The sequence below is a fragment of the Triplophysa rosa genome, linkage group LG22, assembly GCF_024868665.1.
Source record: "Triplophysa rosa linkage group LG22, Trosa_1v2, whole genome shotgun sequence".
Classification (NCBI taxonomy): domain Eukaryota; kingdom Metazoa; phylum Chordata; class Actinopteri; order Cypriniformes; family Nemacheilidae; genus Triplophysa; species Triplophysa rosa.
In genome coordinates, this window is record NC_079911.1 from 3104009 (window position 1) to 3120745 (window position 16737).

The 16737-nt window shown below is 36.4% G+C and overlaps 1 protein-coding gene across 6 annotated transcripts in view; it reads right to left on the reverse strand.

Moving 5' to 3' along the window:
* galt (galactose-1-phosphate uridylyltransferase) overlaps positions 1–16737 on the reverse strand; it is a 161480-nt gene that overhangs the window by 116189 nt on the left and 28554 nt on the right. For all 6 annotated transcript variants that reach the window (XM_057320543.1, XM_057320541.1, XM_057320544.1 and 3 more), the window contains one exon: positions 3952–4074. In XM_057320543.1, coding sequence (XP_057176526.1) covers positions 3952–4074 — 123 coding nt within the window. The remainder of the gene's footprint in view (positions 1–3951; positions 4075–16737) is intronic.

A 16737-nucleotide genomic window follows, 5' to 3' on the forward strand; every position in this document is an offset into this window, starting at 1 on the left:
TTACAAGTAGATTTCAATGAACTCCATTCAGTGTTGCATAAAAAGCTGCTTGTGATGGCATAGATACGCTGATTTGGGTGTTGAAATATGTTTATAAAACTCTTGAAATTCAACAGTTTTGTTTGGGGTGTAACGCAACCAGTACATGAGATATCATTGAACACAACTGTATAGTTTGGTTTTTAATGTTAAAATTGTTTCCAGATTCATCCGCCTCTAAACATGTTTCCGCCTGAATGGGTTTTTCTTGACAAAAATAAACTGCAGCATGACCAGGATTTATGTTTTTTTGTCAAGTCTTATCCTTTCTAAAAGCACATTTAGCATTTTTGATAGGAACCGCATGTTTCTTTTTATTGTAATGCATTTCTATGTGAAACAGTAAAGTCATATCATAAAAGTTGTCTCACACAAAGCTTATTATATGCCCAAGGGGAAAATTATCCAGTCAGACACAATTCTGTTTGCTGTAATTGAATGCCTGGACCATATTTATATATTCCCATTTCAAAATGACACACAAGCTTTGAGAAGATGAGCAGCAGAGAGTTAGTGATTCAGTACATGAGACTAGATCGCAGGAACAGTATGGTGAATTTTGCCTCCAGCTGGTCGGCACATTTTGACTGACCCCCCACTGCCCAGACATGAGCGACTAAATAGGGGCCCTGTCAGCCGGAGTCGTTCCTTGATAATAGGAAATCCCAGGTCGGTGAGGGGAGCCCTGTGGTGCAGATGTGATGAGTCATTGCCATTTCCTCTGATATGATCATGACAACAGAAGACTTCCCACCCAGCAAAGGAAGCCAAAGTGAAATGTGGCTGTCCTGGATATAATAACACGATGGATCAGCATTTATTAAAGATGAACAAAATGACTTCGGGGGCTTTTGCATCCGGCTGTGGCAGACATTGACTTGAAATCGTTTTCTATGCAATGAATTAACAAGATTATGGAGACTATGATTCTGGAGCATGTGCTATGCAAATTTTGTGTGATTTTGGTGAAATGTGACATGAGTTCTCATGAGATTCAGCCAATAAGACTGATACTGTTTTTCTCACTGCAATTGCACTTAAAATTCCACAACAGTATTCATAATCTCTGTCTGGGTTTTGCGATCTGAGCCAAGGGATTTCTGAAACAGCCAGAGCCCTTAAAGAAGCATGTGCAACGTTTACCGATAAAAGCAAGGAGAATGTATTCGGGAATGAGGAGAATGAAGGATGCTTGACTGACGGACTGTGCACTGGGAAATATCTGATGGAATATAGAAGCAGCCAAAACGTGCAATTTATGACAGAATAGTGACTGAAACATCAAGCTGCATGGCACTTGTTAAATCATCTGAATACTGAAATGGATAGGGAAACTGAACTAAACGTAACATTACGTCAGTTTAAAAGTGAATCCTTTGGGCTCAATGGTACATTTCGGAATAAATTGCTACATTTGACTCCTATTGCACAAATGTGTATGTAACAAAAGAACACTGAACTTTTGATTAGGGTCAGGTTTAAAATTTTTGGGGCCTTGAGGTATGATTTAAGCTATGAAGTATGAATTATTAATCACAGAATGGTTGAAAGAACTTCGCTTTGAAAAGTTCAAAAGACACCATGGAGAAAACAAGAGATTTGTTTTACATGATTTATTGTAAATCCCACATACCATTTTGGATATATGTCATGTAAACAAAGGAGCACTGCTGCAGTTCATTACTTGTGGTCAGCAAGGGGCCCTCCGTATGCCTGGGGCCCCAAACTTAACACAGATGCCGCTTTTAATTGTATGGTGGTGCCGCCAAGCTTTGACCTTTAACCAACAGATACTTGAGCAGAATTTAAGGACTTAATTCAGATCAGGATATATACATTAACATAAACACAAGCCAATTTTAGAATGTGTTCATTAAAATGACAGTTGCAGTAAATTCCCAAAACCGCCTCCTTGTCTCAAAGCAAACATATTTATCTTTTCTCCTGGTCCTTTACTTGATTACATATGATTTAAAGTAACATCTCCTTCATCATGATAATGCAAGGTTTTTTCTCTACGCTTTTCATGCTTGGCTAGCGAAATGCACGGACCTATGCGAGCAGCTGAATCATGCGTGTGTGCTCAGCTTTTCCCTGCTGATTCGACATGCCATCAGCATACTTGGCTGGCGTACTATAATGATCAGGGCCCAGGTGACAAGAACAACACAACCAGATTTGGGCCCGTATGCTAATGACGCCAACGCCCCCTTGTAAACCGTGATAAAGTGGGCGAGGCAACATTCTAGTTTACAAGGGGGGCATTGCAAACACGAGAGAACGACCTGGACTGAATATGCAGACATTTATTTGCATTTTATACACTTGTTGGGTGGAGGATCTGCGTGGAATGGATTCAAACGTAGTAAAAGGTTTAACTTGCAGATATGAGCACAACATTCTCATTAAAAGCTAAAAGCATTAAAAAATATATTTTATCAAACGTATAAAGGATGGGGGGATGTTTAACATTCTAAATGATGGACATTCAAATTCTCATCTTTTTTGTCTCTTCCTGTTTAAAAAAGGCACATTCCTTTTCTAAAAGAAATGTGCTCGTTAAATAAAACTCAAAAACTGTAGATCTGCATTATTTGTGGGTACCATCCAAATTTTCAACTACCACTGGCTAATACTGGAGCTGGAAAATAAAACCTCTCCCCCATTACAACGACGCGCCTCAAAGTGACTCAACTAATTCGAATAAACCTGTACTTGTGCTTTTACATATAGTCTTGTCTTAGTCTCATATGCCATGACCACAGACCACTGGCTGAATGACTTTTCAATGACTTAACACTGTCATCTAGGAAACAGAGGTAACTTCCTTCTCCCATTAGTATGTCCCAGCCGTTGAATATGAGAGTTACGACACACGATCTCACTGCCCTGTGGTCACGTGGTTCATGGAGCGCTCAATTGTTCCAAACAAATCCGTGTTTTCAACCTTTTTAAATGGATTTTAGTGGCACAGACAACAGCAACTGTATTTGCATACATTTTGCTAAATATTAGCACATTGTGTACACTGATTACTACGTCGACTACATTTATAACAACATTATATCTTGGGAGCAATGTGAATATAAGATCAGTCTTTGTGTTTAATTTTAACATTTAATTTCAACTGCAAACTCGTTAAAATGTGAAAACATGCAGTTATTTCAGCAAATGCATTTGGGAGACACTGAAATGAATGGGCTTTAGTGCAATGTTTGGAACTCCAATGTTTGGAGTGTCTGTGCCAACTTCCGCATTCCATTCTTCCTATGGAGGTATATGTGAGTGTTGTAACTCTCATATTTATGGTATCTCCCAATGTGTGCATACTGTTTTGCCACACACTAAAAAGTATATACTTTTCTATAACAATGACAATGTTTGGAAACATTAAGTTGTTTCATCGTTCATGCAAGGTGGTAAGCAAATAAGATGGCCTTTTGCCGAAACTGCTGAAACCTTTACATTGCTACATTACTGTCAATATTATAGATTTACTGCATAGCACATTGGGTGTAAGAAAAGCATATTATAAATAAATTGTAAATATAGGCAAGTCATTGTTAAGCCTTATGCAATGTTAAAATAGGTCTGTGCCACCCACTGCTTCCCTGCTGAAAAAAAGCTATATGATCAATAGGTGTTTTGCGTGTATTAGCTGGATTAAGCTGGTTTAGCTTGTCCCCCAGCCCAGCTGGCAAGTTAAAATCCCTGCTAAAAACATCAATCAGACCAGCCTAAGCAGCTAAGGGGTTAGCGTACCAACCACTATCCATTTCAGCGGCCTGTCAAATGCATTCTCACAGTGTGGTCAAAAGAGCCCTTACGAGCTATCTACAGGCAGTCGTGTTATTTATATGGAGTTATTGTGCTGACAGATGCTATGAATTGTGTTTCAGGCCTAGGCATTACCTGTGCTTCCGCCTCCATTCGAGCATACTGCACTAGCATGGGCTCCCCGTGCTTCTGCAGGAAGTCTTTTTGACAGCTTTCTGCCAGCGCCGGTTCATTGGGAAGAAAATTGCTCGCCCAAACCTGAAGAGAGATAACACAGGATGTAAATGACATGAGAGAGTAAGAAGAAGTCTACATTACCTTAGTTAAATTCTCGAGGACAGCTTTCAGGGACACAAAAACATTTCTGGCCTGCCATAATCACAAATAATGACAAACTGCCTTCTACCCCGGCAATAAGATTAACATCACCCATAAAACCTGGTCCTTATTTTACATATTTAAATAGATGCCAAGTATGAGGCTAGTGAAGCATACTGTAGTGCACAGAGAGCGATCCAATTATGTTCCACAACTATTGGCCGTGGCACTTTTTTCACCTTGTACAGATGATTTACGTAAAGCAAACGGAAAAGATACTCTAGAACATTAATCTTTCCAAACACCACAAATATGGCACATCCTAGCAGCCCAAAAAGGGTTCTGACATCATATCCAATATATATCTTCAAAGGAAAAGGGTGTTAAGAAAGTGTTTTTCCAGGACTTTCCAACAGAGCCCCAGGAGCTCTCAACCCAACCGTATCTTCCTGAAACTAGATCTTCTCAAAGTGAGGAACCCTTGTCATTATTCACTGCTGAGACAAAAAAAGCTTTTCTGAACAGCGATTCAGAAGGGTTATTTTGGGCACTCAATTTGAGCAATTTAAACCAGTGCCACAAACCTCTGAAGATTTTTTATTTATTATTTTTTATTATTTTCTTTATTATTGTGAATGTTCCATGTGTCATTTTCCATGAGAAGCTAAAGTAAGGCTCATTAGACTGCTCAACCAAACTATGGTTAAATCCCATTCTGCATTCTATTTTTCGGTATGCAAGATTAAGATTAGTGCGTTCCAGATCATTAATAAATTGAAAATAGCACATCAAAGAGGCCTGGATGGCGTACCATCACCATTTAATTTTTGAAGTGCGCATCAACGCATGCTAAAACAGTCCACTGTACTACCTAACATTACTATATCAATATTATATATTCACTGCATAGCATGTTGATTGTAAGAAAAGCACATTACAAAAAACTTATACATACAGTAAATAAGTCAGCGCATTATGCCACACAACAATGGGTCTGTGTCATGTATATATATATATATATATATATATATATATATATATATATATATATATATATATATATATATATATATATATATATATATATATATATATATATATATATATATATATATATATATATATATATATATATATATATATATATATATATATATATATATATATATATATATATATATATATATATATATATATATATTTTGAAACGTACATGAAGAGGAAACACTGAAATAATTAAAATAATACTGTTAGGTTTAGGGTTTGGGTTAGGGTAGAGGTTATAATATGCAAGCACGCTAACATTAGGTTTAGGGTTTGAGTTAGGGGACAGGTTAATAAGACAAATTGCCGGTTAATATGCACGCGCGCTAAATTGGCGTATCATATGCATGCAAAAATAGGCATATTTATGCACGCAAAATCGAACTTTGGCCTACGTATTTCACGATAATGCAACGCGCGTGTTATTTATACGCAATTCATGAGAATGGCCTGCTGAGAGATTGGTAACTCTTAAGTATATAGTTATTTGCTTTCATTGATTTCACCTTTATTACATTATCATCATGAACCACCATTATATTGTAACATCACATTTTAACTGCACTATAACAGTATTCTGAAACAATGATATAGATTTTTGGTTACTGAACAACAGCCACTTTGGCCAATGTGATGTCAATTGCTTTTTTTAATGATTTTACAAATGATTTTAGTTTGGTCCTGACGCTGTATTGTGACCATAGGTGTCAGGCATTTACCACCAAGTGGGCAGGGAGAAATTTATGTCAATTACAACAGGTGAGTAAACAAAGAGAACATATACGACATAAGCTACACAGAACATTACAGCAATGAGACCAGACAACAATGGGGAAAGTAAAAATGGTTTTGCAGTGATGAGTGAGAACTCGTACAAGTGTGGGTGACGGCAGACTAGAGACAAGTGAGGGAGCATGGAGGATCATGTGAAACTGAGTCCTACCACGACGGAGGCCAGAAAACAGGAGAACTACTGAAGGAAGTCCTGCCTTCCAATAAAGAAAGAAGATTGAGGATTCTTTGGGGAGGGGCCCTGCAAAGAGACTAGTGAGGCGGCTCTTGCCAACTTGTGTGCATGTGCAATGGTTGAATGACCTCGAAAAATATATTTTTAGCAGAATTTGAGCTTAAGAAACAAAATTCATGGTAGAGGTGAATTGACGTTTAATTGTTGGTTGTTAATATGTTATTTGATTGTGATTTTAGCCAGCGATTTGAGAGGTATCTGTCTTCCCCTATTAAACTATAAGACTGAAATAGCTGCCCAGAGGCATTGCAAACATGGCTGCCAAATGCGCAGACTTCCCTAAATTACTTTGGTTTATACTACGGGTGTAACAATACTTCGTATTACGATATTTCATGATGCTTCAGTGGTCAAGACGCTACCTGCTCTGCGCCAGCATGTCACGTGTGCTTATTTCACATGCGGTAGAGAGAGAAGCACAAGACACAATCTGTGTCTCCAAGTGGTTTACAAAGCGTCATATTTTCCTTCACAATCGCCGTTAAAACACAGCAAACTTGAAGCGTGACTGCAGGCGAATCACCCCGAAACTCATTACAAAGGCAGCACAAATGTTTTTAAATGCCAATGTTAATTTATCCGCTAACATGAGCTGCTGCATAACGTGATATGCAACATAAAGTAAGCCAAAAGAAACCAGCGCTGTTCTGATCAGAGAAGCGATGAAGTGAGTCGTACTGTATATTAAAAGATCGAATGACATGCTAAAAAACAAGTATGTGATTTGCATGATTAAAGAAATGTAATGCAGTTTATGTATTATGTCTTTTTGAAAGATTTTTCTCATTCATTACTGTCTCAAGCAAAGACAGCGCAGCTTCAAAGAGACACGAGCCAATAGCGCTTGAGTGTGAGCTCTGTCAGAGCGTTTCATTGGTTGAATGTACTGAACGAACACGCCCTTCACTGAACGAACGAGTCAATTGAGTCAAAATGAGACTGAATGAACTGCTACATGTCGTTCATGGTCTAATATTCTCTGTGTTACAACAATGCATATCCAGTAGTTACTCAACTTTTCTGAAAAATAAAGGTAATGACCTGGTTTCATTTAATTCCAAGGTAAAGTAAATTTATGTCGAAACCGTTAAATCTTTGTATGGAACATTTAATTACACCAATTAAATTAGTTAATCCAGATAGATTTTAGTAGACTAATATAATGTAGATTTCGTCGACTAAAAATAGACTAAAACTATGATAAATTGGGATGACTAAAACTAAATCAAAATTTGCTGTCAAAATTGACACTGATCTTAATTCTAATTTCAGTTAAGCCTTAAAATGTTAAAATTCTTTATTATGTTGTACGTGCAACAAAATAAATTACTGAAATTGTTTTGAATTTATTTGAATTTCAGTTTCATTTTTGAATTTTGTTCAAAACATAGAGATGCGTATCGTATCGTCAACCCAGCATCGAGATATGTACCGAATCGTGAGCTGAGTGTATCGTTACACCCCTAGTTTATACCAAATCTAAAATACTAGCAGAAATGTTATTGCATTAAAAGTAGACAGTTACATGTGATGTAGCAGTACGTCAATACTAAACCAAGGGCACCTTATTTACCCACAGGATATATTAATGGAATTGAAACTGCTGATTTTGTTTAGTGGATATGTTTAAAAAACATTGAACTGTAGCTTATATCTCAAATATGTGTACACTGCAGAGACCAAAAACTGCAGCATTCAGCATTTCCTGAGTGAGGCTGCTTCAGTTGTTTGCAAGTAACCGTTCCAAATTTAATTTGCGGTGAAGGATTGGCTGCGACCATATGGCAATTATCTTCTAAATATGACTGAAAATGAAAAGACACTTTAGCTTGTGAAATGTCAAGGTCACAGTTTCGCAACGGCTTTGCATGTTTAATGCAAACAACAACCAGACAGAATCAGACTAACAGGCAGAAACCAGCGATACCAGCTCCTAACTGCCAATACACCTGCCAACCCCAGGTTCTCTCGTCTGAGACCAAGTTTTTAGTACCCAGTAAAAAGTTAATTACATTTGATTGTACTGGTCATAGTTAACAAACTTTTAGAAACGTGTCCAGCTGCATTCACTTCGTATTTAGAGTTCTAATAAAACGTTTAAGCCTTTTTAAATATATCTGTCTATTACGTTTAAACATTTAAAGAGAAGCTGAACACTCTTAAGAAAAATGGTTCTAAATAGTACCAAAAAAAGGGTTCTTCGGCTTGTAACAATAGCAGAACCCTTTTTGGTGCTATATAGAACCATTTTTATGAGGTGCCATAAAGAACCCTGCCTGGAAAAGTGCTATATAGAACCTCAGCGGTGCTATAAAGAACCCTATCAGAAAACAAGAGGGGTTTTAATTTAGGTATTTGTATTAATTAATTCACCTATTTTTTATAGATTTTATGATTTTCTATTTCCGTTTTACCCTATAAAAACAATAAGCAAGACATGTAAATCAAGTAATACTTTTATTTCCTTATGGTCACATCATTAAATGTCATGCAACATTCAATATATTTGTACATATTAATACCTTTCACAATTTTGCATTGTTGCAAAGCAGCTTTACAGAAAAAAAACACATTAGCTCTAAACAGAAACATAGGAAAAAGTAAAGAAATAAGTTTTAGCCCATATTAGCACAAAAGCAGTAGAAATGTGAGAACAAAAATTTATAAAATAAAAGTATATTTATAAAAATACATAATTACTATTTAAAGTAACTGGTCAGCAAGATTATACAGCAACCAGTGCAGCCAAGAAGTCAGACAGGCAATAAAATGATTTAATCTTATATTGTTTTCTGTGTTAAGTGGCAGATAACTACATCCAATATTTTTAATTAGTTTTTGAGTTTCTGGCCAAACAAAAGTAGGGTCTGGCATGGGGCTCAAATTGGAGGCCATGATCATCGCAGATTCTCACCACTTTACATCTATGGCTGTGGTCCTCATCCTTGAGCATCAGGCCGAACCAGAGCTGTGTCTGTCAGTCTCAGGTGTTTTCAGGAGCCTGAAGATGAGACATGGAGACAAGCTGATGTTAGTGTAGAGGTCACTCTCATATGTCAAAATGATGTCATGGCAGAAGTTTGGTTGAGCTGACTCCTGCAGTATAAACTTGTTTTTGGTAATAAAGATAATGTTTGGCTAAAGATTAATTCGTAAATTTTGATAACTTACCTTTGAATGTGTCACTGAATTTGCCTCAACTGTCAAAGTCAGACCTGCAGTGGTTTAGAGCTTGGCTTATGATTCACCTGAAACAGAGACATGCACATATACAGTAAGTACTATTAGAACACACAAAACTTCATTTCCAAAATTATTTTAACTGTAAATTGCTATCATTTTAATGTGGAAAGGATATAAACTTTAAAAGAAACATGAATATATCACCTTTAAAACATTAAGTATGACACATTTGTCAGACTTCTGAGCTGAACTGATACTTGGTTAGCACCACGAGAAATACCCGTCTCTTCCAAATTCACTCCCAGCACAAGGTCATATACGAAACTCTGAAATATCAATAAATAAACCTAAATACAAGTTCTAAAACATACTGTTGAAGAAACATCAAGATAATGTGCATGAAAATATTTTAGAAAAATGGTTTATGGAAGTTCAACCAGTAGAAGCAAATAATGATTGATGCTAGGATAATATTGTTAATATAATATTTGTTTTAAATATTAAGTAGAGTATATACATTTTAACTATCCTAAATAATTGGTAAAGCAGATTCCCATAAATTATATAACCATAGAATATCTTAAATTATAAAAAAAAACATATTTAATACACAACTATATGATTAAAAACAGTCTGAAGCTTACCTGTGGGGTGTATCAGCCTGCAGGCACCTCAGCAGGACTGTTAAATCAGGACTTTGATTCAGGACAAACAACCAATCAGGAGCTGCCAGGAGTTCAGACAGGAGTTATTTAGGCAGCTTCTAAATAACTGATTTACTTTAAACCAAAAAAGACGGGAATAAAGAACCCTTTCCCAATACAAAGAACCATTTCAGCTGAAAAGGGGTTCTTCAGAAGACATGGTTCTAAATAGAACCTTTACCATCATTAAAGATCTTTTAAGAACCATAATTGTTTAGAGTGAATGCTATGAGCGTTTGCATCGTAAACTCACAGTTCATTGTGGGAAACACAGATGACAGTAGAATGAAACATTTGGAACAAATGTATTTCTTTCACGGCGAAGGTCAAGCTTCATAAATAACATTTGGAGATCTGTTATGATATGTGGACTCCAAATGCCAGTATGAACATTGCATGTGAGCTGGCCAGTGCTGACGAATGTAGTATTGTTGAAAAAGTTTAAAGCTCACAGTCATTCAACGACAGGCTAATTGTAATTGTTATGTACGTTTTGATAATCCATCATTATACTCGAGGGAGCAGTTGTTATAATCATGAGACAAATTTATGTTTGCCTGCTGTCACAAATAATAAGCAAACGTGAAAATGAGCTCATTGGCTATATGCATTATCCTTTCTGTGAGAACCGGGACAAGTTCTGAGGTTACAGAGTGTTATCAAAAGTACCTCCACACTTTTTGAAGAAGCACACATATGGAATCGAATATGTACCTCCATCAGATTCTCTGACTTCGGAACCATTGATCACTTTTGATGGATAGCTTTTCATCTGTAAAACATTCAAATCTGTTTGGTCAAATTAAAGTCAAAATGAGTAATAAACAATATAGAGGGTCACTTTTTATCTCACGAGAGTGGACTGGATCATCAAAAGTGTGTGTTACAAACCAGAATAGAACTAGATGGTTGAAAGGGCAAAAAAGTACCAGAGATTAGTGATGTCAGCCGAAAAGGAAAGGTATTTTAGAGGTTAAGAAAGTTATTAAGAAAGACAAACATTCCTTATTTAGGCTAAAATAAACCACGAATTGTGCACAATAAGACCAGGAACTGATCAAGACAGCACATGGGTCCATTTTACTTTAAGTCTAAATGGTGATCAGAGAAAACTTTACAGTCACGTTGTTCATGCTATGAAATATTTGAAATTAGGGTTAAAACTTTCTGAAAAACTGAAGTAACTGATTAGATCACTAACAAACTAAATGTAATATTGCTGTCTAATTTAGGAACTCAATGTGTTGTTGTCCTGCAGTTCCTTTTTATAATGCAGTAAAAAGAAAAGAAAATCGGAGTTGAAAATGCTTTTTAAGGGACTAGGGCAGGGGTCACCAACTAGCGGACTCCGGTCCGAATGCGGATCGCGAGATGCGTCCGTCCGGACCTCAAAACCTTTTGACATAATAAATAAATGAACGCCTAACATTATTTTCTACAAATTTACAAACAAATTTATAGCAGGCACATCAAGGTCCGCTCAGTAGCAGTTTGGGTCCTACGGCGCCACGGACAGTTAACATTTGCGCACTGTTGCTACATTCAGACATCGTGCACAGTAAAAAGAAAAAGTGCCTCAAATATCCTGTTGTTTACTCAAAGAACCTTAAACTGTATTTTAAGTGCTCCAAAGCTCTTTTTCTCAATAGAAGGGTTATGGTGGAACCATCTATAGTCTTTGTGGTTCTTCCAGGAACCTAGAAGATTCTTGAATAACCCCACATTCAGTTGTGAAGTTCTGGAGTCACCTTTTCACTACACTGGAACCTCAAAGTGCTTTGCGGGTTATTGAAGGAACTCAAATTCTAAAAAATGATTCTTGTAAGATCTGTAAACTTGTAAGTGGTTCCTGGAGAATCTCTCTTGTACAAGACAGTATCTAGAGGAACCCCAAAAAATTCTGCATGAAATAGGGATTTTTAGTGTCTGATCATTTTGATGTTTTATGAGAATAAGAATAGTCCAAAGTTTGGTTTTTGGCCCCTGCTAAGTGAACACACATTTTAAAATCATGCACATGATTAGAAATGGCTAAATGTTATTTAGAATTTTTTTTGATTATTTTATATTTCTTACTATTTGTATTATATAATTAATTATATTAATATATTATACATAAACATTTTTATTCTACTGTATAAGTAGATCCTAAGTCACTGAAATCTTTTGAAAATGTAAACGTTGTTGTGCTTTCCATCCAAACAAACTGCAGCTGCTCTGTGTGTTTATTGTGCAGTCTCGCCCTCCACAGTACTGTGGCGCTGTTGGCCCAATGTCTCAGCGTCAAGGCATGTGTCATGTGGCGCTTTCATTAGTATGTGTGTTTAACTTTTTCCAGCTCTGCACAGACCGATCACTTTATGACAAAAAGCATGCGGACTTTGGTTTTCCCACCCATGTTACAGTTAAGTTAAAAACTTGGTTTTCCCACATAAATTGTCTGTAATTAAATATTTGTATCATTCAGTTCTGTTTTTATCCTTTTAACTCAGAATTTTCAGTATTTTCCAGTTGAGCAGCAAAAAAATGTAAGTATTATATTTATTGTGATATTTTTATTATTATGTTATTTGTTATATTTGCACATGTAAAAATACTCATTGACAATGGAAAATCTGATTAAAGTGGATTATTACAGTTGTTGCTATAAATAGCCTATTGTACTCCTTAACCATAGACCAAAACAGTGACTTCCAGGCATTGTAATATTTTGTTTATTGTTACATTTGTAAACCAATTTGTGATGTGCTAAATTATTAAATTTAATATTTTATGAGACGTTATCTAAATCCCTCTTTTTGGTCTCCATGTCTTATTCACAGGGACACCCAAGGCCAACAGACCCGGCCCACCCTGATGCTCATCCTTGCACTGCCTGGGACACCTAAGGCCAACAGGCGCAGCTCCTGTTCTCTTTTTGCCATAAATACATATCTACTTTAGCAATGCAAAATTGTGAAATGTACTATAGAAATAATTTTTACTTTGACTACATGGATCCTCACACCACCTGGTACTAGCAGGAAACCCATTTGGAGAGAACAGCATTGTTTTCTCTAGCTCGCAAGGATTTGCTTTTTGGCAAATTACAACTTTACCATGGGTGTAGGCCTTGCTATGAGACACTACGTTTTTGCTGGACTTTTTTACAATTGTACATTTGTACAAAGTACCTGAAATATTTCTGTATTTATATTTAAAATTAAGGCAAATTATTTGGTTAGTTTTGTTAAGATAAAGACTTTTCATTTATAACAATATCACCAAACACAATATTAATTATACATGTGATTTCATGAATTTAGAATGGTAATGTTCAATATTGACCATTCTGTAAATATTTATTCAATGTAAATTGTTGTTGTTTATCAATAAACTGTTGTATTTGATTTAGTATTTTTGCTTATTAAAATATTGTGAATAGCAAATATAAACAGTGAAATGGTGCCTTGAAGCACCCAAGATGGTTCCAGACCATTTTAATGAAAGGGATCCCCAAGAAGCCTTGAGGGTTCCTCAGAGAACCGCCCTTCATTAAGCGGTGCCTTGAGTTTCCCCTGAGGGTTCCGCCGGCGTGGCAATGTGAAGAACACCAAATGGTTCCTCAAAGTACCTTTAATTTTTACAGTGTGGAGTGAAGAGAGCCACGACAGACTCGCTGCACAGCGCGCAGACAGATGTAACTGTCCGTGACTGAAAAACAATGTCCTTTTCAAAAGTTATAAAAGTTGACGCTGAAAACCATGTTTTCCGAGATGAATGGGTCGAGAGATTTGCATTCTTCCTGCATCGACATGCACAAGGCCGGTTTGTCTCATACTCTCATTTGCTCGGAGTCGGTTGCGGTTGTCAAAAGTGGAAACCTTAAACGGCATTATGAAATTAGACATAGACACTTTGAAGAAACGTACCCGCAGCAGTCCGAGGTAAGGACACGGAAAATATATTAGCTAAAAGCCCAGTAGGAGCGATCTACACGGGTCCTTCCTCACTCACTTACCACCCAACAACCAGCATATGAATGTTCACTAAGAATACAGTGGATCCTAGGAAAATATAACAAGCCCTTTACTGATGGGAAAATAGTAAAAAGTGCATGGAGGTCTGCATGTGAAACACTTTTAGAAGGAAAATAAAGACATGAACTAAAAGAAAATATGAAACAAACCCCCCTTTCAGCTGCAACAGCCACAAGAAAAGCCGAAATGTTATCAGAGGATGATCAGTCACAACTTGATGCTGCTATTTGTTCATCTCAGTTCAGCAGAAAACAACACTTTAGTTTTCTTTTAAAGCTGTTAATGTTGAAATGAATGCATGTTCAGTGCAGGTTTAGAAATTGGAGCATTTTGCACATTTTCCTTCATTATATTGTTGTCAGACATTGTTATGCCATCGTATAGATATGAAAAACCATCTATTCATATTTTTAGGTATTTAATTGTCCGGACCTCGGCTGGTAAGGAGGGTTCGTTTACTGGACCTCAAGCAATTTTAGTTAAAGACTCCTGGACTAGGGAATCAGTCCCATTTCCACCCACATCTGGAACAGACCAGAACTTTGTTCATGTTTATTCTGATTTTTGAGGCGATCCGTCAAATTGTCTGAGCTTGAGCTTGGACTTCTGAAAATGAAGGATTTTGAAAGGAAAGCAAATCATTGCTCATGCGTCACATCTCGATTCACCTCATCATTTTTAAGGTAGATTTTTACAGTGGTGTCTCGCAGTTGCCTGGGTCTGCATTAAAAGCAGATGAACAGAAGATGTTAACAGAGATTCAATTAGGATTTGCCTAGTGCATAACATTGGCTCTTATTCCTGAAACACGAGCAGAACGAATTACTGTGTAAATCGTTTGGAAAACCATTCCTTCGTAAATTGTCACATTCAATTCAATGAAACAACGGAAACAGATTCATGAACTAGTTACTGACAAATCTGTTGTGTATGTTTCATAAATAAGGCCTATTGTGCTTATACTGCAAGTGAGTAATGCAACACAACAAAATGAAAATGCTGCTGATCATTGAAACAAGCACTAAAGGTAACATTTTACAATAATGCTTTATTTGAGAGCCATAGCATTTATTTGTATTACTTAATGTAAATTTGAACATTAACTAATACATCAAAAGTTGTATTTGTTAACATTAGTTAACCCACAATCAAAGGTGTAAAGTACTTGAATATTTAACTCTCAAGGATGAAGTATCTTTACTGTATCAGTGTTGTTACTTTGGAAAAATGTTACTTCCGTACATTATAAAGCATGTCATACTGTATATCAAACTTTTTACTCAACTTCATTTGAAAAATACAAGTCAATTTTTACAAATTAAAAGTCATAGCACTTTCTTAGTTTTAGATAGTAGATTTTTAATGTACTTAAGCACTAAAGGTAAAAACACGTAAAAAAACATATTTCATGAAATGTAAAAAATATAATATACGCTTTATAATTCTGATAAAGATACTTTAAATGTACTTGACAAAAAATACTCAAGTATCCTACTTTACACCTCTGCGCAGATTTTAGTTAGTGAACTAACTGAAAAGTATAGCTGTATTTATATTAACTTAAATGAACAAAGATTAATGTAGAAAAAGTTATAAAAACGTATTGCTCATATTGTTATTGCATAGCGCTCTGCAATGCTTGGTTGTGATTGGCCACCCACAACATTCCAAGGTCTGTTAATCCCTGATAGCAACCGCTCAAAACTAATAACTGGTCATCTGGGTACACTCATCTTGACCAGCGCAATTTAATATTGCACATAAATTAAATATACATATGCCTAATTAATAAATCATAAGATTATATTTACGAATTATTACAACAAATTGCATGTTCGTCATGCGGAACTTCGCGTCGTGCCTTAAAACCGAAAGGAAGGTCTGCAATCGTTACGAATGAGCTAATAAAATATTTCGAATCAATATTTCATTCATGAGTAAGTAGCCGTGTAATAAGTTTTGCGTCGGATCCTGATTACCCTGTCAGGGTCCATTCTGCAATAATAACCGGCTGGCTGTAGTACATTCTCCCTTACTTAACGAATAGAATGTAGAATTTGAAAGTAGCCTACCTTTCAATATGCATTGGGTATATCAACCCTGTCATTGCTCTTACTTGATGACGCACTTGTTGTCAACTTTCAATGTATATCTCATGCACAGACAGAAACAGTGAACACTGTACAGGAACCCTGTCAATCAAATGCGATGTGATGTGACCCAACTAAACTAAAAACACTTACTGTGACATAAACAAGGTAAGTCTATCTTCTAAGCCACAGAGCTAAGCCAGTAAGCTAAAGACCACCCCAACATTTACGCATATGGCAGACGCTTGCATTATACCATTTGATTCTAAGTATGTGCAATCCCCTGGGATTGAACCCACGACCTTGGCGTAGCTAGTGCCGTGCTCTAACCACTGAGCTACAGGAAATATATACCCACATTAACCATTAAGGCTAACCAAATTATGACTATACATCATATACATACATTATTGTCCATTTTAATGTAGAGTGTGAAGATATTAACACTTCAGTAAAGACAGTAAAGATACTTTTGGAATTTTAAAATGGTTTGCCAAACAACCTTCAGAGAAACCCCTTCCGCTTGTGTTTCACAT